The sequence below is a fragment of the Tubulanus polymorphus genome, chromosome 4 (genome assembly GCF_964204645.1).
Source record: "Tubulanus polymorphus chromosome 4, tnTubPoly1.2, whole genome shotgun sequence".
NCBI classification, from domain to species: Eukaryota; Metazoa; Nemertea; class Palaeonemertea; order Tubulaniformes; family Tubulanidae; genus Tubulanus; species Tubulanus polymorphus.
Window position 1 is genome coordinate 15,904,302 of NC_134028.1, and position 24,826 is coordinate 15,929,127.

General features: G+C 35.2%; 1 protein-coding gene across 4 annotated transcripts in view; it reads left to right on the top strand.

The window, feature by feature from the left end:
- Nucleotides 1–24,826, top strand: part of LOC141904778 (exocyst complex component 7-like) — a 221,742-nt gene that overhangs the window by 131,884 nt on the left and 65,032 nt on the right. For all 4 annotated transcript variants that reach the window (XM_074793438.1, XM_074793437.1, XM_074793435.1 and 1 more), the window contains 2 exons: nt 1,116–1,181; nt 5,254–5,374. In XM_074793438.1, the coding sequence (XP_074649539.1) occupies nt 1,116–1,181; nt 5,254–5,374 (187 nt within the window). The remainder of the gene's footprint in view (nt 1–1,115; nt 1,182–5,253; nt 5,375–24,826) is intronic.

Genomic DNA, 24,826 nt, shown 5'->3' on the forward strand with positions numbered 1-24,826 from the left:
TGCTCGCGCGAGTAACTATTCGAGCATTTTATAGCTTGATACTTTCTCTATAATCTTGGGCCACATGATCTGAGTTAAGCATTTAAAACACTAGAAAATAGACTTCAATCTCACTGTAATGCCAAGGGCAACTTGCCTTGGCACCTGTTTGTTAAAATGAACAGAACTGCATTATTAAAGGAGTAGTAGAATGAACAATGTAATATGTTTTCATTGATATTATTAAAACTGGACCTCAAGAGCATGGGACGTTTGGTCCTCTAGTAAATTTTTTCGATTATACTATGGTTTTATAAATCATTCTACTCCCCCAAAAGTCAATTACAGTAGATTATAGTGCTTTGGTGAGAAGGTTGTCTTTGTGGCTAGGGCCCTTCTGGGTGGGAAGGTTGCCTGTGTGGCAAGGACCCTTCCTGTTTTCGAGATCAAATGCCTAGGTCACCAGAAATTATGCATGTAAAACCTTGTGGATGCTATATTGAATGGCAGAAGGGTGTTTATATTTGGAGAATAGGTAGCCTCTGTGAGCTGATGTTCGCTATCGTTTTGGAGGTCAAAGGGTTAAGGTCACCAGGTTGAGTGATGTAAACTTTTTTCAGTGGTAAAGCAGTTGCAGTATTTGATGGATTTTCACCTTATTGTGCAGGGTTAGTCTGTGGTAGGTAATGACCCCACTGATTTAGGGGTCAAAGGTCAGTCTTTTATTCCCATAAAACCATTCCATTGTCTGCCCTTGTCAGGATGTAGCTGCAAACTCTAGAAATAATTAGCTGTTCAAGTACATGGCAAATGCTTCTCGCTTCACATTTTGGCTGGTATGTAAAAGTTTCAAAAATGTCATTTTGAGTTGCTGCGATGAGACCACCATGTCAAAAGCCTTACCTCTTCAACTTGCCCCCTTAACTATGCTTTTTCAGGGCCCTATATAGCTTCACCATATTTCTAGTTATTTGCAAAAAGAGTTGACAGTTACCGAAACCTTCAACCTGTGTTTAGAATATCGTGTCCACTGATAAGGAGCTATTCTTCTTCAAATTTAATGAAGGAAATTTGCTGTGTGACCTTCCATAGGTCAGATGTGAAATGTTAACAAATGAATTGAATATTTTTTGTAGATGCTTCAAGTTTGTCTCCTCAGCAGCAAGCTCATAAGTATAAAATGAAATTGTCAGCATATTTGTGTAAGTACAATATTTAATAAGGCCTGCACATCTTAATAATGATGATCATCCCTTACAAAAAAATCATAAATGTGATTTTTTTTTTAAACACATCACACGTGTGATTTTGTATGTGAATCACACGTGTGATTTTGTCCCATTTTTACACATGTGAATCACACATTTGATTCACATTCAAGCTGTATCACACGGGTGATTTTCTAAATCACACGTGATTTTGTCCCATTTTTACACATGTGAATCACACATGTGATACAGCCCTTAATGTGAATCACACATGTCATATAACACAGTCATGTGTGATTTATAACGCATGTGATCTGCAGTCATCCTCATTGTTCCAGCTCCACACGACTACAAGAAGTATAAATACACATTCATAATGGTAAAAATTTGACCACTTCTTTCATTGGACATGATGTTTCATCCATACTTCACAATTTCCTAAAAACTTGCCTGAAAGGAGATCCACATAGTGGCAAAACAAAATGTAGTTTCAAATTTACAACCAAATGTAATAACTCACTTGTGTACATGTTAATGGGAATTTTATTTTCAAATATTTACAGATTTACTTCATCGATTTATACTGTTTCAGCATTTGTCCAATCTTCTTTATAATTTGGACCGCGGTAATCCCCGATCTACAATTCAGAACATGATCTGGAGTGAGACAAAATTATAAAACATTTAAATACTACACACAATTCCAAACAATAAATCAATAAATCAGTATCCCCAATATCAATGATCTGATCTAAACGGGGCTATTGTAACACTAGCTTACAACTTTTTTGACGCCTTATAAAACGTTACCATTATGAAACCTAAACAATGCTAACCATTCAGCGTCATTTTACAAACGACAACCGTAAATCGATGTGCAAAACGTCACAGGTTTATGTGTACACAAACAAGCTATCTGGCAAAATATTATTGACATAGATGTAGAATGGCTTCCTGTGATTATATAATGACCTATATTTGAACGTCGAAATGTTATATTGCATTGAATATCATTAGAAGACGTATTGTAATAGTAAAGGATGTATGATTATATCAGAAGCGGCAGGCAAAAATAGAAATGATAAGTAAATCGGATTATTCGGTTAAATGGCGGATGTATACACGATGCGGAAGTCTGATATAAAAGTCAGACCCTGACGTGGGCATGCCGGTGGAATGACGAAGCTATCTACGATGTGTGTAGGGCCGGCGTAAATTTCATCAGCGGCTACAAGCGGTTAATATGAAAATGTGTAAACATCAATATTCAATCGTTTGTGAAAATATGTTTGATATTAGGAGTATGCAAGTTTCGTGAGATTAGCAATTTATAATAGCATAGCTGTCATATACGGCTCCGTGTCCTCTGATGGCATGTGTATTAGGTGACAATTCAATTCAATTCTTTATTGATCCTTATTACATTGAAATTCCAGGATAAAATTCCCAAATTCAATAAATACAAATTTTAAAATAAATTAATACAACATACATGACACACGGGTAATTCATACAGAACAACATAAGCATGTTATTTTAAATGACAATGTCTACTTCAACCCACCCAGACTCAAGACTCTAGGAAATCGAGTGACAGCCAAACGCGTGGCCCGGGCCCGGGGACCGGGCCGGCTGGCTAGGCCACACGATATGCTCGAAGTCATAATGAAGCAGACATCAGAAGAGCTCTTTCTTCATCCATGGAGGCAATGAAGTTGCAGACCAGCTTAGAGGCATAAGTAAATGAAGTCGGTCGCAAGTTCGCGATCAATTATTGAGAATTTTCAATAAAAAAATTTAAACCACTACTAGAGTCGAAGACCTGTATCATCTACCCAATCGCCAAATCTCATCATTCCCCAAATTTCTTAAAACTTCGATTTCAAATTTGCAATTCCACATTAGCTTAGCCCAGAAATTCTACATTTTTTTCCCAGGCGTCAAATAATTTTCTAAAATTAATTTTCTTGTTTCAATCAACACTTACCATAACAGGACTCAAAACCTCTTTTTCAGTAATTTGTTTCGGCTGAAAGTATACATTTCATTTTCCATGTAGATACATTACTATCTCCCTAGATTAATGATGGAAAATTCCATTTCAATTTGTAAATGATTCATTCAAATGTAGAAAGAATTGGCAAATAGTGTTCAATACCCGCTGATCATTCAGTTTAGGAATTATACAGTAGGCCTATAGTATGCAAACAAGTGTCTTTTTCCTGGACAGATCGTGATTTAAAAAAAGTTCATGGTGTAATCTAGGCCTACTTGTTATTGAACCTTTGAAAAAGCTAGGCATGGACATGTTGTACTTTGCCATGCATCAATCATGAAATATTTGTAATGCATCAAACATGTCCATGAAATAAAGTTTGGATGAATTTGATTTAATTGATTGATTGGTACACGCCACTGATTTTACCGATTACAGTACATTCAATTAACATCATCGACTATGAATATTTGATGAAACAATAATACTTGCTTTTGAGCTTGGATTCAAACACAAGACTTTTCGAACTAAGAAAATAACCATGAAAATTAATTAAAAACAGCAACGACTATCCTCGAAATGATTGCAAATGGCGCCGTGCATGCCTGCATGCTTATTCCGAGTCCTTTGCTAACCATCGTCAACAGTTCGAATCCCGTAAATACCTGCTAATTTTTCTAAGTCGTTTTTGAATATTTATAGTTTTTTAGAACTCAACAGTGAATGTAAAAACATATAATTTCCTTATTTCATTTATTCAGCCGAATGAAAATACAAACTCAATAGTCCGTGGACATTCGTACTTTGTTTTTGCACAGTAGGGGCACCAGTGTTAAGTAAAATCTAACCATGTGTTGAAAATGTTGAAATAATGAGTACAGTTATGGAAATATTCTTATTCCAACATGGATTCTATGACAAAAATGCAAATGTTCAGAATTTGGAACCAACATGGGAATGGTTCATATCCGAAATATTCACACTGTGTTGCAGATTGGAATAAAAGATGTTAATCACATGTGTTATTCTAATGACATGTGTGATCCTAGCGGTTACACATGTGATCTGTGTTGTTGAGCCAATCACATGTGTGAATCACACAAGTATTTCTCAATTTTTTTTTCAGAATCACACATGTGATCTTGTGTTATTCACACATGTGATATGCTTCACAACACAGATCACACGTGTGATAGCTGGAATCACGTGTGTTTTCTGTGTCTTTCACACCTTTCACATGTAATGTGTGTTATTCACACACATAACATGTGTGAATTTTTTGTAAGGGCTACTGGGTGTCTCAGAAAATGTGTGACCAAAGCTTAAAGATGACTGATTCATTAACTATGATTAGCTCTCAAGGAACGAGCGTGTTATGCAAAAAATAGAGAATCTATTTAGAATCTGCATTTCCTGTGCTTCAGTTCATTCAACAAAGCACAGCCTACGTGCTCAATAGAATTAGTCATTGTTTAATTCAGGCACTGTGTGCTTGTCTTGAGTGATGAATAGGAAGATTATAGAAATGGGGCTCCTCTTGGGACTCTCAACTATTTATTCAAGAGTGCATTTAAGTATGAACATGTTCTAGTCATTTGGATATTGTTTGGAGCCATCCTTTGCATTGACTCAAGACATAAACATCAAGACGTCAACCGCGTGGCAGCCGTCTTAGTCTATCATTAGTCAAAGCTGGAAAATGGGCCTCAGATGCGCCAAAATCCCTTGAAATTTTGAAATTTTCTTGGGGGAAGACCCCCAAACCGTTAGGGGCTTTGCACCTTTGGTACTCGCGAATGCTGGCAGTAGTAGTTAGCCTAACAATTTAACTTCTAATATTTCCACTTTTTTTTGAAGCCTCTGTATTCATCCCCATAGGAAATGCTCTCTAGTTGTCATTTGCATCCAAGATGGCTGGTTTAATGTAATATAAAAAATGAATTGGTTGGTGGGTCCAGTTTGGATCCAAACTAATATAGATACCTTGTTTCTCAACATTCTGAAGTCGACTTCAGAATGTTGAGAAACAAGGTATCTTATTAAGCCTAACTTATCTTCTTTTCTTTTTAGCTAAAGTGTTATCTGCTCTTGGACTGAACCTGAATAACAAAGTCGATAATTATAGTGATGTTACTTTACGTGCGATATTTATGCTGAACAACTACAACCATATCTTGAAGTCTATGAAAAGGTTAGTAAAATGTATATAAGCTTATATGATATAAGGTCATTGGTTTCGGTATGGTCATGGGGGGCCATTGAATATTGAAATTGTTAGATTGTTGAGCATTTGAGACCACTTCCAAAGTGGGCATGGTGTCCCAGGCCCACCATGAGGCATTACTTTTGAAAAAGTTTTGACAAACGCAAGGAAATACTGACAAACTAACAAATTTGTGGGGTCGTACAAACAAATCCTGAAAAAGATAAAGTGCAATGCAAGATGGAACTTAAAGATTAAGAAAAATTTCACATAGGCAAACAGAGCTGCCAACCATTCAGATTTTTTCCATAACTCTTCCATAAAATGGTGTGAAATTACGGCGTTCTGAGAATCTGAAAAATTTGATAAGTTACTGAAAAACTTAATCATTTTTATAGCAAATTGCAGAATCATGCTGTTTAACTCTAATTATACTCTCAATATGATACTAGTACAGTAGCAGAAGTCAGGAAACAAAACTTTTGTTCAACGTAATTTACACTAGTACAGATTTTTAAGAACCACAATACTGATTCTTAAATTGTCTCCTGGTTTTAAAATTTGGGACGACTGGAAAAATTTTGCAAATACTTATAAACTTGGACATGTGTTCAGAAAAAGATGAAATCTAGGTTGGCAGCTCTGGGCAACATGCAAGCTCCAGTTATCAAAAAAAACCATTTGGACCATGGGGCAATTCATTTGTTCTTGCCACCAGGGGGAATAAATAAGATGGTGAATCGTATACAATTTGTCTATTCATATTGGTACCTATGCATTTTGTTGTGATGCCAATCAATTGCAAGCTTATTGTTCATGCCATGTTCTATGATAGTAGTGAGGTCATTGGTTTATGAATGTGGTCACCAGAAAGTATCCATAGACAGCAAGTTTTTTAAACGATGATTAATCATGAAACTCTTTGAATAAGTATAAGGCAAAGGCACGCTTGAATGACTCTACGTATGGTTGGTTACGGATGTGTATCGGCAAATTAATCCATGAAGGAGGTGCTGAGAGAGAAAAGATCATGAACTGTCCACAAGAGATGGAAAAATAGCATTGAGACGGATTTATCGACCAAAAACTTTGTTTCATCTAGAAGGATAGCCATTTTTATCTCCAACATTCATAACAACAGAACCAACCAGGTGGCAGCACAAGCTAATGCTACACAATTGCAACTGAATATACTTCTTCCGGAAAACAAGAACCATAGAAATCTGATCGATAAAGTGGTTCATCAAGACGAATTCCAGATGGTTGTCCTGTAAACCTAGCCGAATTTCAAATCTATAACAATTCGCAGTAAGTGAGGCTGGTGCCTGGTTATGAACAATTCTGAAGAAGAATTTTAAACTTCAGGGATGAGAATTCCCCATGGTTTCTCGCAGATTTTGGTTTCGAAAAATATCATTGTTCACTTACGCAAAGATCAAGCATTTCTTCTCCTTCGAATGTCCTACTCCATAATCCCTTAGGGCTAATGTGTATACAAATTCAATTGTTTGTGATGTAAATGTTTCCTTTATCGGAAAACCAAACAACATCTAGCTACGAGAGTTAAAGAGCATCGGACAAACAAATCTGCTATAGGACAACATTTAACTATCTGTTCCGCTTGTAGTCAGGGCTTCAATGAAAACAAATTCAAAATTCTAGACACAGCTGAAACAAATTCTAGACAAAACCACTATTGACCTGTTTCTGTAATCTTCAACATGATTTATGTATATGAAAAATGAAACTGTTTGTTCTGCTATGGATATTGTGTTATTTGAACTCTCCACCGAGAATTCCGAGGATTTTTTGTCATCTTAACTTGAATTGAGTTTCATATGTTTATACTTGAAAAGCATCTGTATCACCCTTCTCAAATGCATGACATCATATATTTCCGTCGAGTACTCTCCCAGCTAACACAAAAACGTTCAAGAAACGTTTAGAAAATGTATCGGTTTTGTATTGGGAACGTTGTATTGAAATGTTATACTGTGAACACTTTTTAATGTTTTACAAATGTTTTTACAAAACATAAATGAAACCTCGTCAAAACCTTGAAGAAACGTTACAAAAATGTTATTCTTAAATATCTTTGAAACATCCATTCATTCCTTTAATTGTAACATGACAGAAACATGAAAAACGTTTAAAAAACCTATCAGCAACGTTTCCTCCTTAACCTGCATGGTGGATATCCAGTATACAGAGATAAACTAAGTCATACGTATACAATACTTATACCTTTATTGGATATAAGTATTGATTATATAGTTCAACAAAATTGATTATCATCAAAAATAAGCACCGATGGTTGGACAGATAGAGATATTCCTATTGCTTTTATTTTATGGCACACGTGTGACGGCCCTTTCTTTAAGCATCTTCTTCACAGCCACTTTCGTCCAGGCGTAGGCCCCATTAATTCTCTCCTAGCACTTGTCTGGAACAAATAAAGCACATTTAGATTTACAGAAAACCATGAAATGAAAAAAAAATGAAGCAGCCTTTATACATCAAATTCTGGAAGTATGCTTAAATCAACTAATCAATTTGTTTCAAATATCAGTAAATAATAAATCAATTCTTTTGTTCTTACCTTTTGAAATATACTATGATCAACGGATGATTTGATTCAATTCAATGAGAGATCAGAAATGAAAGACCTTGCAGTGCAAGTGACATAGGCTTTTTCAAGATTGCGATGTTTGCAATGCACGTGCTCACAGGCAGCCTCTCTCTGAGGTGCACGGATCAGCTTCAAATCCCATGAATATCAACTTTTTAAAAGTGATCTTTCCGCATCTAGGAATACATTTTACCATGTTTTTCTCAGAATAATATTCTTAACATGTAGCTGCAAAGCAGCGATGACAGGTTTTCTGCAAAGCCATTCAGGGTGATGGAAACTGTAGAAAATGTAAATACCGATACATAGAATAAAATGCATTGACAAATTCGAACCTAATATGCAACCACTGTCTAAACGTCAAATGTGATTCAGCTTTGAAACCGAACTTACGCATCCATACAATCAACAAATGTAAATTTATTCGACCGGGCATTCATTTTGGCATTAAAACTTTATGATCAACACGCTTAAAAAATGGATCTTTTCTAAAGAACTCATCTTAAAAATCTGCTGAGTCGATAGGTTGAGTTAATTTACAGATAAGAACGTATTATAATTTTGAATAGATTTAAGGAGTTAATCTTTTTGTTTAGATATTTGAATAAATACATATATTGTAGTGTAGATTCAATCAACAAATTATGATTTGATTTGGTCTGGATATCAGGCCAATGTTGATTTAGGGTTTTGTGGATTACAAATTCTATACTGATAAACAATTTATACCTGCAACATGTGAGTAAATATCTAACGTATTCGACTTTACTTGTATTTCCAAAAAAACGAAACAGTCACTCTTAGTTATTAGGAAGATAATGTTCATTTCGTTATAGATATTCATTACCTTTTTGAAAATTCTACGACAATATTTGTTCTGTCCTAATTTCAATGACTGTATGAACCAATGATATGCTTTGTAAATATGATGTAATAAAATGATTTTGAATCAAATTTGAATATGAGAATCAAGCATAACTTGTGTTCTTTCCACTTGTCTTACTTGTCACTCGATAATAGTTCCAGAATTTCAATTACAATCAAATCCAAATTGGCTCAATAGTACATAGGACTAAATGAAATGAGCTGTTAGTCACTGCAAACCTATTCCAGTGTTATGTCGATCATGTTGAATCACTTTGCTTGAGTTGAAAGAATCAGATCTATCATATGATGCAACATCGGTCGAAGAGAGTTCTTGGTGTTGACTGCCCTTAATCATTTGTTTGACATTGGAATCCGCATGAACCCATTTGAACTGCAAAATATTCATAGAACATGAAAACCTATATTGTAAACAGTACATTGAAAGGCTGAATCCAAGAACATGTCAATTGCAACTTTGAGCCCTAACGTCTACTTTTAGTAGCCACTTGAGAACAATAAGCAATTGACGATATCGGCTACTTTTCCAGTAGTATACATTTCAAAACATCACTCTGAAATTTTATTCCTTTCAATTCGGTTGGTTTTCTATAGTGGCTGTTTCGAAGAGCCTACTATTGAAAAGTGACCATTTCAAAACACCTGGTCTTGATAGTGCACACTAGCAGTAGAGGTGACTGTAAAACCACCTGCCTGTAAACAGTGACTTTGTGATAGTAACTCCTACCTTAACAGCTACTCTCAAAACACGTCGTTTCTAAAAGTCAACTATTGAAAAGTGAACATTTTGATATGGCATGGTAATTTCCTGTTCAAAATAGCAGCCTCTGTTAAAGATTTGCAGTGATACGTGACAGGTTCAAAGGTACTGTTAAACCCTATATGCTTTGTATACAGAACTCTGTATGCTTTGAATAACTTTCTGTTAATACAAAATCAAAGTTTTTCAGTTGCTAAGAATCCCCTAAATTTTCTTACGCTCAACAAAATGGCAATATCCAATAGGAAAACTATTGATTTATACAACATCATCATGGATTAAATCCATTAATACTAAAATAGTGCTAGTCCTAATTTAGCATTTTAAGATTTTGTTTTACCATTTGCGATTATAAAAGAATAAAGGATATATGAAAAAGGAATATACAAATAAAATCATATGTTCATAAAATGAATTATGTCCTATTTATCTCATTATCTGGGCGAAGACTACATGAAATATTCCGAAAAAATGTATTTAAACTTGAATTTATTGTTTATTTCGATACAAACGAGGCTTTTTCGTTAATGGATATTGAATCCTTTTATCGCTTGCTAGAAGTGATACTCTAATCAAGATCTTAGTTCATAATAGAACGATGACCACACTCAAACGTGGTGAACGGATAATAAGATAAAATCCCACTATTTACAGATTAAAAGAATTTAAAAACAAGAATTTATTTATTAAATCTAAAATATTTAAATGACACGACGTTTCGATCTCACCCTAGAGATCATCGTCAGGTGTGAGAAATAGACTTAAAACAGGGGTGTATATACAGAGGAGGACAGGTTAATTGAGTAAATTAGTGAGTGAGTAAATAATTAGTGTTTGGCAAGGCATGAAGTAATATACTTAGAAAGAAGGGAATTATGCGGAGAAAAGCCATTATTTAAATTGGTACTAATATCTGAGTGACGAGTAATTAGGGCAGACTCAACTATGTGGCGTTTAGTGTAATTGCTGGAAGTATAAATAATTTCGGCTTTATCAAAATTAAAACGATGACCAGTGTTCCAAACGTGATTGGCTACGCCACTAGCCGGTTTTTGATTTATTATATCCTTTTTGTGTTGAATTTCGGAACATAAAATTATTAATTTTAGATTCACATACTCTCCTACTTTGTTGAGTGAATTGTTTATATATGTTATCAAAAACCCAGCAGCAACTATCGATCAGAAGGTCGATTACACTGGTTAACTAGACAGTGATTGATGAAGGAATGAACAAACTGCACTGACCACCAAAAGAACATGAACCAAAAACAATTACCTCTCAATAGCAATAAACTTAGCACCGCAATATCTCTATGAGACTTTATTTAAAGGATAAAATGATAAAAATAACGTTACCAATACTTGAATTTGGAAGCAAATGCAGGCTAGAACCAACAAAGGTACCGATAAGATACTCTTATCCGTGTTAACTGTAGATAAATAAAGAAATTCCACAATAGAATTTTGTATCACGAAATTTATTAAAGTTAAACCACAACGTTTCGGCTGTTGATTGACAGCCAGCTGACTAAAAGCCCTTATCACTAGGAATGTAACCTGATGATGCCTGTTAGTCAAAGAGTCGAAACGTTGCGGTTTCACCTTCTCAAATTTTATCATATTTAAAATTCTAATACTGGATTTCTTCATTCATGACCCCGGTGAAGATCACCAAAGGCCGTTACCGTAATCCAAATGAAATCTTGAATACCATACAAAGTTTCTTATTGCTATAAAATTCGATCAAATATGGGCTCAATTTAGATGATTTCTTTAGAATGTTTAAAATCCACATGGATATATCTTGTTAAAACACATTATCTTATATTCAGTAGAGCTAGAAAAAACCTGACTTACATGTATCCTTAAATGGTAATATCTTAAAAGAACTGCCCTACTCCAGATTTCTAGGTGTATATATTGATGAGGACTTAAACTGGAAACCACATATCCAGCAAACTTCTAAAAAAATCTCAGAACATGTTGGTATCATGCGCAGACTGGCAACATATTTGCCCTCGAAGATTCTTATTGAAGTATATTATACTATGATATATCCACATATATACTATTGTAATATTGTCTGGGGCAACAACCACGCTAACTTAAATAGGATTGCTCTCCTTCAAAAAAGGTACTTAGAATTATAACTAAAACCCACTACTTAGCACATACTAGCCAATTATTTAAGGATTTGAATATTCTAAAATCAGATGATGTTAATAAATTACAAGTTGCTCAATTTATGTACATGTATGTATCTAACCTTTTACCAGATGTATTTAATGGCTTCTTTGAGTTAAACAGAAATCACAGAACTCGCCACACTAACTATTTTGTATTACCTTTTTGCCAAAATAACTTAAGCCGTAATTTTCTTAGTTACAAAGGCCCTAAACTATGAAATCAAATGAGTAACTTTCTTAAATCATCTCCTTCCATAGAGATCTTTAAGTCAGCCTATAAGAAGTTTATAATTAGTAACTATTAATCATTATTTTAAAAAAAGCAAATAAATTAGTAAAATAATGTAAGTCTACCGTTTAACTATCGTATACCTAATTTTTTGTATGCCTACACTTTTATAAACTGTAACAGTAGAAAAGCGAGTGTGAGAAAGTATGAATGTGAGGGTGAGAGTGAAGTGTGTATTTGGGTACTTGTTGCTACCAGTGAAAAATTTAAACAGGTTCACCATGCTAATATAAATGTTAAAAATAATTATGTATGTACTACTTTATTATATATAACTCATGTTTATTAGCAAAGTGAAGAATAATAATAATAATAATAATAATAGCATATTTTGTTTTTAAAAAATCAATGATTCAGCGAAATTAGAATTTAGGGAAATTCGAACACTCTGAAATGCACACCTTAATTTAAGATGCAAAGACAATCAGGCCCCCGTTGAAAATAAACCACCATTTCAATAATGAGAGGCCTGAATTTATGATTGCACTTTTAATTTAAGAATTTAAATCAAAAATTATAGCTGCAAAGCAGCGATAACGGGTTTTCTGCTGTCTTAGAATCCTGTTCATCGGTGGATTTCGACAAAGCATTTGATAAGGCACAACATCAGCCATTACTAACTAAACAGGCTATTAGGAAATAGTATCAATGATAGGTCGCCCAAATGGCTCAGCAGTAATCTCTGAACGAAAACTTATAGCCAAAATCAACGGAACGCCTCATCTTGGAATAAGTCGGTCTAACTAGTGGAGTCACGCTAGGTAGTATCCGAAGTCATCTACTGTTTAATGTCCTGACAAATGACATACACAGTAATCCAAAATATACCGCAATGCAATTGTGACAAAGTATTGATGCGAATGACCTATTTAGTTCATCGACCATGTACCGAACACTTTTATTGTGCCCCAGCGTTTTCGTGGAAGGCGTGATCCGTATAACGATTTATTGTGATATTAACACGATATATCGACTTAATTATGTCGATAAATCGCGATATATCACGTTTGTTCGACATAATTTTGTCGTGATAAAAGGTCGCAACGGTTTTTTCGGGTCCCATATATACGGAAGCGATAAAGGGCCTCGAGTTGTCGCGTTCCAACTCGACAAAGTCGCCATATTTATATTGACATATCGCGATATATCGCTTCAAGTCGACATGAATATGTCGACATATTGTGACGTTTTGAGGACATATTTCGTTTTCTCAACCATTTTCCTCGCAACAATTCGACATATTCATGACGACTTGAAACTCAGTCGCCATATTACTGGCGTCCTCATCTTACATTTCGACGTGTCTTCAAATGACAACGTCACGATATGTCGACATATTCATGTCGACTTGACGCGATATATCGCGATATGTCGACATAAATATAGCGACTTGTCGAGTTGGAACGCGACAACTCGAGGCCCTTTATCGCTTTTGACATATAAGCTTCCGTACATCTTTAGAAAAAGAAATAATATATGATCTTTCATTAAGTAGGATCACTTGAATGATCGCTTTAATATCACTTTAAAAAAAAAAAGAATCTGCCAAAATGATCTTAATATTTGACACTATATCAAATTAATTGACTTCAAAATAGGCGAAAGCATAAGTCTTTATTTATTGGCCTAATTATTCAAAAGCTTATAAAGTGGGCGACAAAACCAAAAAAATGAATTGTCGCGGGCGATAAAACCCAAATAATCAATTGTCGCGGGCGATAAACCCAAATAATCAATTGTCGCTGGCGATAAAACCGAAATATTGAATTTGCGCGAGCGACAAAACCAAAAAAATTAATTGTCGCAGGCGATAAAACCAAAATCTTGAATTGTCGCGGGCGACAAAACCAAAATATTGAATTGTCGCGGGTGACAAAGCCAAACTAATGAATTGTCGCGGGCGATAAAACCAAAATAATGAATTGTCGCGGGTGATAAAACCAAAATAATGAATTGTCGCTGGCGATAAAACCAAAATATTGAATTGTCGACGCGACAAAACCAAAATATTGAATTGTCGCATGCGACAAAACCAAAATAATGAATTGTTGCGGGCGATAAAGCCAAAATAATGAATTGTCGCGGGCGATAAAACCAAAATATTGAATTGTCGTGGGCGACAAACCCATAATATTGATTTGTCACGGGTGACAAAACCAAATTAATGAATTGTCGCGGGCTGTAAAACCAAAATAATGAATTGTCACAAAACCAAAATTATTGTTTTGTCACGTTATTTTAGTTTTGTCATAATGTCGCCCTCATTTGCATATTCGTGTTTTTTTTTACGCATGGCCCTCATCAGCCACCATACTAAAACCTTAAGGTCGCGTAAAACTCGATAAACACTTCAAGTGACACAGCGAATGATCTCCTTTCCCCCACAGCGAACGCTTAACCTTGTAGAGGCTACTAGCCTATGTAGGCCTATGTATATGCGTAGGCCTAACATCCGGACAGATTGGTCGTAGGCCTATTGAATAACAACCCACCTAAATATCGTAAATTTTTTTTTGAAGTTCAATCCAATGAGTCCATTAATAAATGCAACAATTATACTGCGTTTGTTTGAGATAGTAAAGCTCAGTACCGGTAGGCCTAAAGCCACATCAAACTCGATAAACACTTCAAGCGACACAGCGAACGCTTACTCCGAATGTCAAATGTGAGTCCAGCATACCCTTATGAAAATAAAGTGTACTTTAAGTGCACTTTTAAAGTGCGCTTTTGAGTGTACTCAAAGTGCACTCCAAAGTGCACTGAATTGAAACAAAGTGCACTTCAATAAAAGTGCACTTAAAGTGCACTTTTCAATAAAAGTGCACTTTTATTGGAGTGCACTTTGTTTCAATTCAGTGCGCTTTGGAGTGCACTTTGAGTACACTCAAAAGCGCACTTTAAAAGTACACTTTAAGTACACTTAAAATGGAATGAACTCAGAAAGTGCACTTTATATCTTATTCCAAGTGCACTTCCTTGCATGAAAATCCTTCCTGAAAACCTTAAAAAAGCCAGAATAGTCTCACGTTCGATTATGTACTACTTTCTCTATATTTTTCATATTTCAATTAACAGGTTTATTCCGACTATTGATGTTATTGAGTTTCTTCCGCATCGCTGCTCTAATATTGCTTTGTTCAGCGGCAGGGAATTGTCTACTAACATAATCTGAAACAATACATCATAAGATTTTATTAACAGGATGTTAAAACACTATACGATTTAGGCATCCCAATATTCTTCTTGCCCACCCGAAGATGATAAATGGTGAAAGAAATCCTATAATGAAATCAAAGCTAGGGCCAAGTGAAATTCAGCAGCAGATTTCCAAATAGCTGATCATTGCAGGGTAAAATGAGGATAGTCTGCTTCTACTAAAAACTCTGTGCAACTATTTCTCAACACCCGTCTTCGCGATGCAGTGAAATACTTATGTGAAAATTACCAGATTGAAATCCATCATGCATTTACATCTTTATTGTGTAAAGAATGAATTGCTTGGTCGCTGAATGAAAATGGGGCCCAATTTGTTGGGAGTTTGGCAAGGTTTACTGTCCCTGTCTTTTTTTAGGTTCACAATTTTGCATCAAATTTTTATTGGTTTTAATCCAAGTTTTAGGCAACTGTATAAAGTTGCTCGTTTACCAAATAGTAACTTCAGACTTACTCTCAATCGCTTGAACTTTTGTTGGTGACAGAGCTGTCTTAGTTGACTGCCCGATACCCTTCGGTACGTGTCTGAAGACATCGCGTGCCAAATACTGCCACCATGACATCGCCAGTAAAAATACTGTATGACTTCCGACTGCAGGAGTCAAGGGACGACTTCTTTACTAATACCCCATTCCCCAAATCGGTCATCTGCTGAAAAGGAAAGAATCAGAAAAAGTTTTTACAGGGATATTCGACGATGACAGCCATTTTTATTTAATCATAGCTTACCATTCCGGGACTTGGATCAATATTTGTGGTTTTTGGCTGAAAATATGAATGATGTATTTACTATTTAAAACTAGGGGTCCAGTTAAACATGCTCACGTGGGAAGTGGTTTCAAATGCTCGACAATCTGACAATTTCAATGTTCAATTCCCCTGGGGAACATATATTGAAACCAATTACCTTGAAACTCACCAAAATCATAGATTGTATCATATGCTAGCTACAATTTTGTAATTGATTGCGTTTAGACTTAACTGGGAGGAAAATATGTAGCATGACCGCGGCACGCTCAGTGACAATGACTGTGATGAGTAATTGATATTCTACTATTATAAAGTAATAAACTCAAAATGTTGAAATACAAACTTACTGTTGTGGGAAATAGGACTTTCCTATTGACAGCAGATTCTGAAGATAGTTTGAGAATCTAAAAATTATTGAAAATAACGTTAAAACATTCTAGATTCTCGTATTTGTTCTAGATTAAGGGACAAGTGTACGTACCGGCGAAAGAAAAGCTTCTTGACTGACCTAAATTACAAAGGAAAATTCATAGTTTATTATTTTTATCAACATAAAATGTAGAAATAGAGTACACAATGTAAATGTAATTTTAAAAACCTCATCATTCTGTTCATCCCTATCTACAGGCGCAAAACTAGAAACTTGTTCATCATCATCATCGCCATTGTCATAATCACGACCACTATGATTGATAGGTCGTACATCTTTCTGAATTTTATCTGCAAGAACAGTGAAAAATTGCATTTCTTCTCATATCAATCGATATATTCATATCATAAGATTGTGTTATTTCAAAGACTTACTTTCCTTTTGACATCCACAACCGTAATGTTCAATTTGTCCCTAATAACATTAGGAAGCATTTCCATAATTTTAACTGGTAATCCTAAAAAGCAAAATGCTGATAGAAGGCACACATTATCTTTCAAAATTATGAAATCACTAAATTAGAACCAACAATAGAAAATACTTACGTTCTTGTAAATAGAGGTTAGCCTCTATGAGCTTTTCGATTCGTTTTTCGGCATAACCTAGTTGTTGTTTTAGGTTTTTTATCTCCTCTTCCAAAGCTATTGTATCTTTTTTTGTCTGAAATAATAATGTTGGAAATCTATAGTAGATGCCAGGTTTCAGGGTCTATGCCTAACTGGTATGCTAAATAGGGTCCAAGGAGACCATGCCAAATTGGTAAACAGTTTGAAATGTTAAAAAATCTGATTATTTCAAGACATCACCTTGAAAGACACCACAATGATGCCATAAGATACACTTTTGCAATCGATTGTGGTTAAAAAATATGCACAGGTACCAATGTTAATTGTGTAATAATTCAATATTCTACTCTCCCCAAGCAAAAACTTGGTAATCCCAAATTCCATGAGAAGAGATGTATTCTATGACAGTGGTATTAATTATCAAATATCAAGACTGTAAAATTAAAGCTCTTCCTAAAAAATCTTTTCAAAGAATAAGCATCATGAATTTCAATGACAAAAAATTACAAACCATAATGAAGCTACAGGTCTCAGAAATCCAAAAATCTGATTTCTTGGGACCGTAAAAATTTGTGTGATATCCTATAGAACTTGGATGACATCCAAGTTCTATAGGATATCACGCAAATGTTAAGAATTACATCATGTTATGTATTTCATAGTTTCACAAAAATACAGTCAACATCGCTCAATTTGTATCTCTAGGGAAGAAGCCATTGTGTGTATCGAACAATGACTTTTACCGGCAAATGTGAACGCCTTTTGTGTTTATTCAGAAAAGAAGCCACGCGCGAGTGTGTGAGATCAGCGCCACCCAGCAAATTCAATTCAATTAGTTATTGACTGTGTTTGTTTACACGAAAAATCAGGGAAATGTGAGGTTTTCAAATCATTAAAAATGAGATTATACACAACCATCCATTTCAAGATTCGCCGCAATAGCCTTCACCGGATAAAATATGAAAAAGTTGACCGATATGTCTCAAAGTTCGCAGTTACGCGTTTTACTTATAAGTCCATATCCAACTATTACGGTTTACCACTTCCGCATTGTTTATCGAAACGTGTACTGCAAATGGCACAAAGCTACGGCACATTATTAAATAGTTTATAGTTTCTGCGAAAAACTTTACGTCGGATCCGAATCCGAAGTGCACGATCTGCGCTGTGCGATGTAAAACGTTTCCTAGAGCCCCATGACAATCATGGAAGTGATGAAGATGTCACTATATGTGATATGCCTCGTACCACTAAATGGCGAAGACGCCAACAACAACAACAACAACAGCAGCAGCAGGAGGATGAACAGGAACTTGAATCAGGTAATTTAGATTTCTTTAGTTAAGCCTAACTACTGCATGAGGTCCACTGCATTATTTTAAAAAAAAGTATTGCCAGACTACCAGATAGGTCCAGATTTCACGAAATAGAGACTTTCAAAAAACATGTTCAAAAAATATCCAGAAATTTTCTGCCATTTGTAGTGTACTTCGTCTAATAAACGATTATTACTAAAGTTGTTTTTTAATTTATGAGCGATAGTTCACGCTTGCATAATGCTAAAAAAACCGCTCCGTGGACGCTTGGAAACGTGGCTATGATGTCATCACCTATCCATTATCATAACAAAATGTAGGTGGCGCCACGTTACGGGCGGCAAAAGCCGTTTATCAGCATTACGCGAGCATATGCTAGGTAAACTATCGCTGATAGATGAAAACACAGACCAATTCATGATTTATTGGTGAATGCAAATTGGTTATTGAACAAATTGATGCATAATATTAACAGATAAATTGATTATAAACAAAATGACGGACCAAAAGGCTGCGCGGAGAGCATGTGTGACAGACAGTAGTGGTAATTTTTAAATATTTTCTTGCCAACTAAGCATTCCGAACCCAAGCGTGCTACATGCCTATGGTACGGAAACGATCTTGTCTGGTAACACTGAAAAGGGTCAAAAGGTTCTTGAAAAGTTGAATGATGGCTTTGTAATTTGAAATATGCTAAGGGAAATGGACATTTTGCCAAGCTGTTTGGGGATATTTCTCTTTAACTTTGTCTGTGCTTAGTACAAGACATGAATTCAGTGAAGTTACAATGTTGCTTTATTTCCATGTTTAATTAATTTTTTTATAGAAAAAAGTCCTTCCTCATCCTTGCAACAACTGACACAATCATCTTCTGAGGCTGTTCAAGATGAAGAATGTCAAGCACCATCAATATCCTGTGATGTTGATAATGAATGTAATGCATTTTCAAGTGATCAATGTGTAAGTCAGCACTACTTTACATTCAAGATGCTTCTATTTGTGATTTAAAGTATCAATACTTGTAAGTTATAAATGCGTTACCTTGTTTTATTATACTTTTTCAGAAAATGATGCCCGAGATTGGTGAAATATTCCATGTGATCGAAGAGTTACAAAATCATGATAATTATGCAGAGCAAAATCGAGAGTTTGGTGTAAGTTTAGTGATATATGTACATAGGCCTACAGTACTAAGATTTTAGTAGCAATTACAGTCAACACCAAATTTTCTAATGAAATCTCACGATTTGAACTTTTAAAATTAATGCGACTTATGTGAAAATGCAACTTATATACATAGTATAGTTTTATAAGGTATAAAGAAGAAAAAAATAGATCAAAATAATTATACGAATCATGTTACGACAAATTCCATGACGGCTTAAGCGGGGCTGACTGTGTAGTGTTGTGGTAATTGTTACATATAAAGTAAGGGTGAAAATGCCCATTCATGTGATATTGGCCTCTGTAAACTGGAACACCCTTTTTGTAATCAAGCAATAGATGGTGGGATTATATTGACTGGTCTTTATTTATTGTAAAAAGTAGAAATATTAAACTTGAAAATGAAATAAGAACATTATGATTTCTTTTGATTTAGCTTGATGAAAATCCAGTGATTGATCAGCCTGTTGTAAATCCAATTAATGATGAAAACCTCGAGGTATATGATTATCGACCATTTTCTCGAACTGATAAAGTGCCCAACTACAATGATTTAATTCTTTTTTGTTTTTCATTTTTATAGAATGGGGAGTTTGATATGCCTCTCTACGAGGGAGCGAGCATAACAGTCGGTGAATCGGCGCTACTAATACTTTCATACACGTTACGGCATACCTTTTGTTACTAATTCAAATTTTGTTGCCTGAGCGATGTAACATTACGTGGACTAAGTTTCTGTTTTTGAAGCAGTTTCAACGAGCGCTTAATCTGCAAGAACTATGCGAAGTTCATTTCTTCTGCGGGCAGTGTAGCCAATATATAGTACCACAAGGTGCGGACACCGGGGAAAGTTGTGACCAGTGTGGAACCACTTTTAATGAGGATGATTCCCTTAAGTTGGGTAATTTTTACATATATCTTCCCCTTGCGACGCAGTTGAGAGAACTTTTTATTGAAGAAAATTTGATGGACGAGGTTTTACATTATAAAGCTGAACACACTAACAATGAAAATTATTGTGATCTAATTGATGGAGATCTTCGTAAAACAATACCTGTTCTCCATCAGTTAGATAGCATTTCTTTACTATGGAATGCAGATGGTGTTCCAATTTTCAAATCTAGTAAATTTAGTATTTGGCCTATTCAGTGTACAATCAATGAACTCCCTCCTAAGATACGGAAAAAACATGTTTTATTGTGTGGTCTTTGGTTTGGCACTGAAAAACCAGTTATGAATGGAAATTTCTTAAAACGTTTTGTTGATGAAAGTATTTCATTGGAGACAGAAGGTCTTGATTGGGTTGACCAAAATGGTAGAAATCACAATACTAAAATTGTAAATCTTCTCTGTTCCTGTGATTCGCCTGCCAGAGCAATGCTGCAGCATTTTAAGCAGTATAATGGTTTTTACGGTTGCCCATACTGCCTTCATGAAGGGGAACGCGCAGTAGATAATGGCAATGCCAGAATTTACCCACTTAACTACCCGCTGCCCCCTTTACGTAATCCACTTGATACAGTTGCCCATGCGACGGAAGCAATCGAATCTGGCCGTGCAGTGTTTGGTGTCAAAGGACCCTCAGATTTGATTTTGCTGCCATCTTTCAACCTGATAGAAAGTTTCACAGGTGAATATTTACACAGTATTTGTTTAGGCGTTATCAGAAAATTCTTGGCTGAGTGGTGCGAGACCGCAAATGCTGAGTACTATATTGGAAACAAGATTATTCAAATCGATAACCGCCTCCAGTCAATTAAACCTCCAATGGAGGTCACTCGCTTGCCTCGGAGTCTTGTCGAGAGGAAATTTTGGAAGGGAAATGAATTCAGTGCATTTCGTTTATATTCCCCTGTCATTTTATCTGGTATTTTACCAAATGTCTACCTTAGTCATTGGCTTTTATTTGTCTCAGGTATTACTTTATTGAATGGTACTTCAGTTTCAGAAGTTCATATCAGCCAAGCAGACATTATGATAAAAAAATTCATTTTGAATATTCCAGATCTTTATCATAGAAATTTATTGACTTTTAATACACATCTTGCTCTTCATTTGCCCGACTGTGTTAGGCGATGTGGACCTTTATGGTCTACATCATCATTTGTATTTGAAGGGTTTGCCGGGAAACTGAAGAGTTTCATTCATGGTACTCAAGGAGTCCATTCACAAATAACACGATCTTTCATCTTGTTAAAATTTATTAGCAGGCTTTCAAGTAGGTGTTTAAGGGATGAAACTAGTGCATCTGTTTTGAAATTTTATAATGACCTATTGAGAGGATACCCCCTTGTCAAAAATCATGACACTAATAATAATACAACCTTCTTTGGTGCTTGTAAAACCACCAATCTCAATGGTATTCAAAAGTCAGCTATAGAGAGATTTTTAGATTTTCAGTTTGAGAAAGATGTTGCACATTTCTTTAATCGCTGTACATATGGCGGTAGATTGTATAGTACTGCATCTTATGATGAAAATAAGAGACGATGCAATTCGTATGTTTTACATGGTAATAATGTTTTTAAAATTCAAAACATTGTCAAAATTGCACCAACCTGCCAGTGCATTGTAGATTGTGGATGTGAAACTTATACATTATTTCTAGGCAGTCATATAAATGTTAAAAAGTATTCATAACGAGACGCAGACTGTGGCACTATTGGTAATTATATACTCATGGGTGATGATGAAGGGCAGCTAAAAGCTGTGTCCCCAGACCAAATTGGGAGGAAATGTATCTTTCTTCCTTCGTTTTTCGAAACTAGATTTAATTATGCATACATTCCATTGCCATATGATGTTGAGTGTGATTGACAGGCTTATTTTTAGCCCACTTGGACTTAAGTCCCAGCGGGCTATTGCGTTCACTTTTCGTCCTTCCATCTGTGGACGGAATCAAGTTATTTTGGGAATTATGAAGATGCTTCAATGGATCATCCTCCCTCGGCAAGGATTCGAACCTGAAGGCATCGGTACACTCAGCCACGGCACGAACCCTTGCAACACTAGACCGGGTGCGCAGGTACATGCGCAGCTTTGCTGCACGAAAACTTCTGGTACCAATCAGATTGCTCGTTGTATAATCAGCCCAAAAACTGGTCCGGCCAGATTCACTTGATAGCCAACTCGCTATCTATTTGTTTGACTTAGTCAGCACTTTTTACATATCTTTAGCCCACTTGGGACATAAGTCCCATCGGGCTATTGCGTTCACTTTTTGTCTGTCCATTCGTTGTTTGCCAAAATCGTACTTTTTACACATTTTGAGGAATTTTTGCATGTAGTAAATAGCTAAAAACTGGTCAAGTGTTTATCAAATTTTGAGTCATACATTTTTATGGACCCCTTATTGAATACTTTTTATTGATTGTTTAGCCTTCAACCCAATCAAGACATTTGTCATATATGTATATACTTCAACAACAAAACGTGATACGAGGTTCAATGGTATATCATTAAATGTATCAAAGTTATGTTGATAAAGATTTATTTAATTGATCAATTAAATCTTTATCAACATAATTTACATTCCACATGCATAGGTCACATGAATTATGATGTAGTTTAGGCCTATTTACAATTTGATATTGAAATATTCATCTATTGATAGTATTTACTTATTTTCTAAATGGATGATATGCATTATCACCATGCTTTATAGGCCTATGCTATAATTTACTAGATGTGATAATATAGATATTTCAGACTATAATTCAATAAGTTTTCACAGTAATCAGTTCAAGTCATTGTCCATCTATTTTATTGATTTTCACTAAACATGTCACCCAATGTAAGTTTCTCAGTGGTCATGTCATCAAGCTGTCTGACACCAAGTTCTAAAGCCACACCAAAAGAAAATCCTGTTTCTGTTCCTGTTCCTGGGTAGGGCAATCACCAAAATGGGTAGGTAGGTAGAGATTTTTTTTCTTTTTATAGAAAAAAAAATCGTTTATTCTTCTATCAGTGGGCAGGTTGCCGTAAATAATTTTTACTGGACTGAATTTTTAGTCAGGAACATGATTAACAACTAGTAGACCACAATAATAAAAGGAAATTGCGATGTTTGTACAATGAACTATAAAAAAAACTATATTTTGAACATATTTCACGGAATTCCTGGAATTTTACAATCCAAGGTCGCCATCAAAGTCTGATTAGCAAAGTTGTCTGAGCATGGCTGCGCCATTTCCAGCATCAAATTTTAAATCTGAGATAATAAAATGTTCTTATGATTGATCTTAGTGCTGACATCATGATTTGGTAAAAAAAAATATTTACGAGAAAGGAGTTTGGTAGTCGGTCGGCCACATATATATTTTTGAAAAAAGTTATTTCACCTAAAATTTTGAAAAAGGGTCGGTAGGCGATTATATTTTATTCTGAAAATGATTATTTGAAATGGGGAAATATCGGGTCGGTCGGGCCGAGAAACAGGGTTTTCTTTTGGTGTGGCCTAAACTGTACTTATGATTCTGTATATAAAATGATTTAAAATTTAGATAACTATTCTTATTCCGGGATGCATTTAAAAGATTGCCTCATTTTTACCTGTAAGATGTACCACTGGAGTGATTACTAGTTCCACAACAAGGCTGTCGTTGTATGGACATGAGAATAATAGGCCTAAAAATTAATTAGTAGTAAAAAGTAATTGCCATTAATTAGTAGTTTTGCCTATGAGAACATGTGAACTCAATACATGATACGTCGAATTTAAGAAGATTTTACTATTGAATTGAATGTGCAGTTGCTAAATTACATATCATTAATGTAGAAAATTATGACAAGTTATCAAGTAAATGCACAGTTACATCAATTAAGACGTCAAATTGAGATTTTAAAATCTATTATACAAATAATTCAATCAAAGTGAGCCATTATTTGTTCTAAAATGTTAAAATGATAATTACAATGTATTACCAAGTTTGCGGTGTTGTCATATCGCGGAAAGACGGAATCGCGGAATTTTCCAAAAACGCGGAATTTCTTCATTTTTACTTTAAATAGTAAACGGGTTTTCCCACGGGGATACCCACTGTCGGACAGGGCACCGGACCGATCGATGCAACGAGTTAGGTTCGAATCCCATTATTTGCAGGCAATTTTATATGGAATTATTATATTACGATACCGTTGACTGGGCCAAATTCGGTTTTCGTATCTAGTCGACTAGTGGTCAGAACTAATAACCGAATGCGCTTGATTTTCGAACTATTTCCGGAATATAGTTCCGACTATCGGACATTC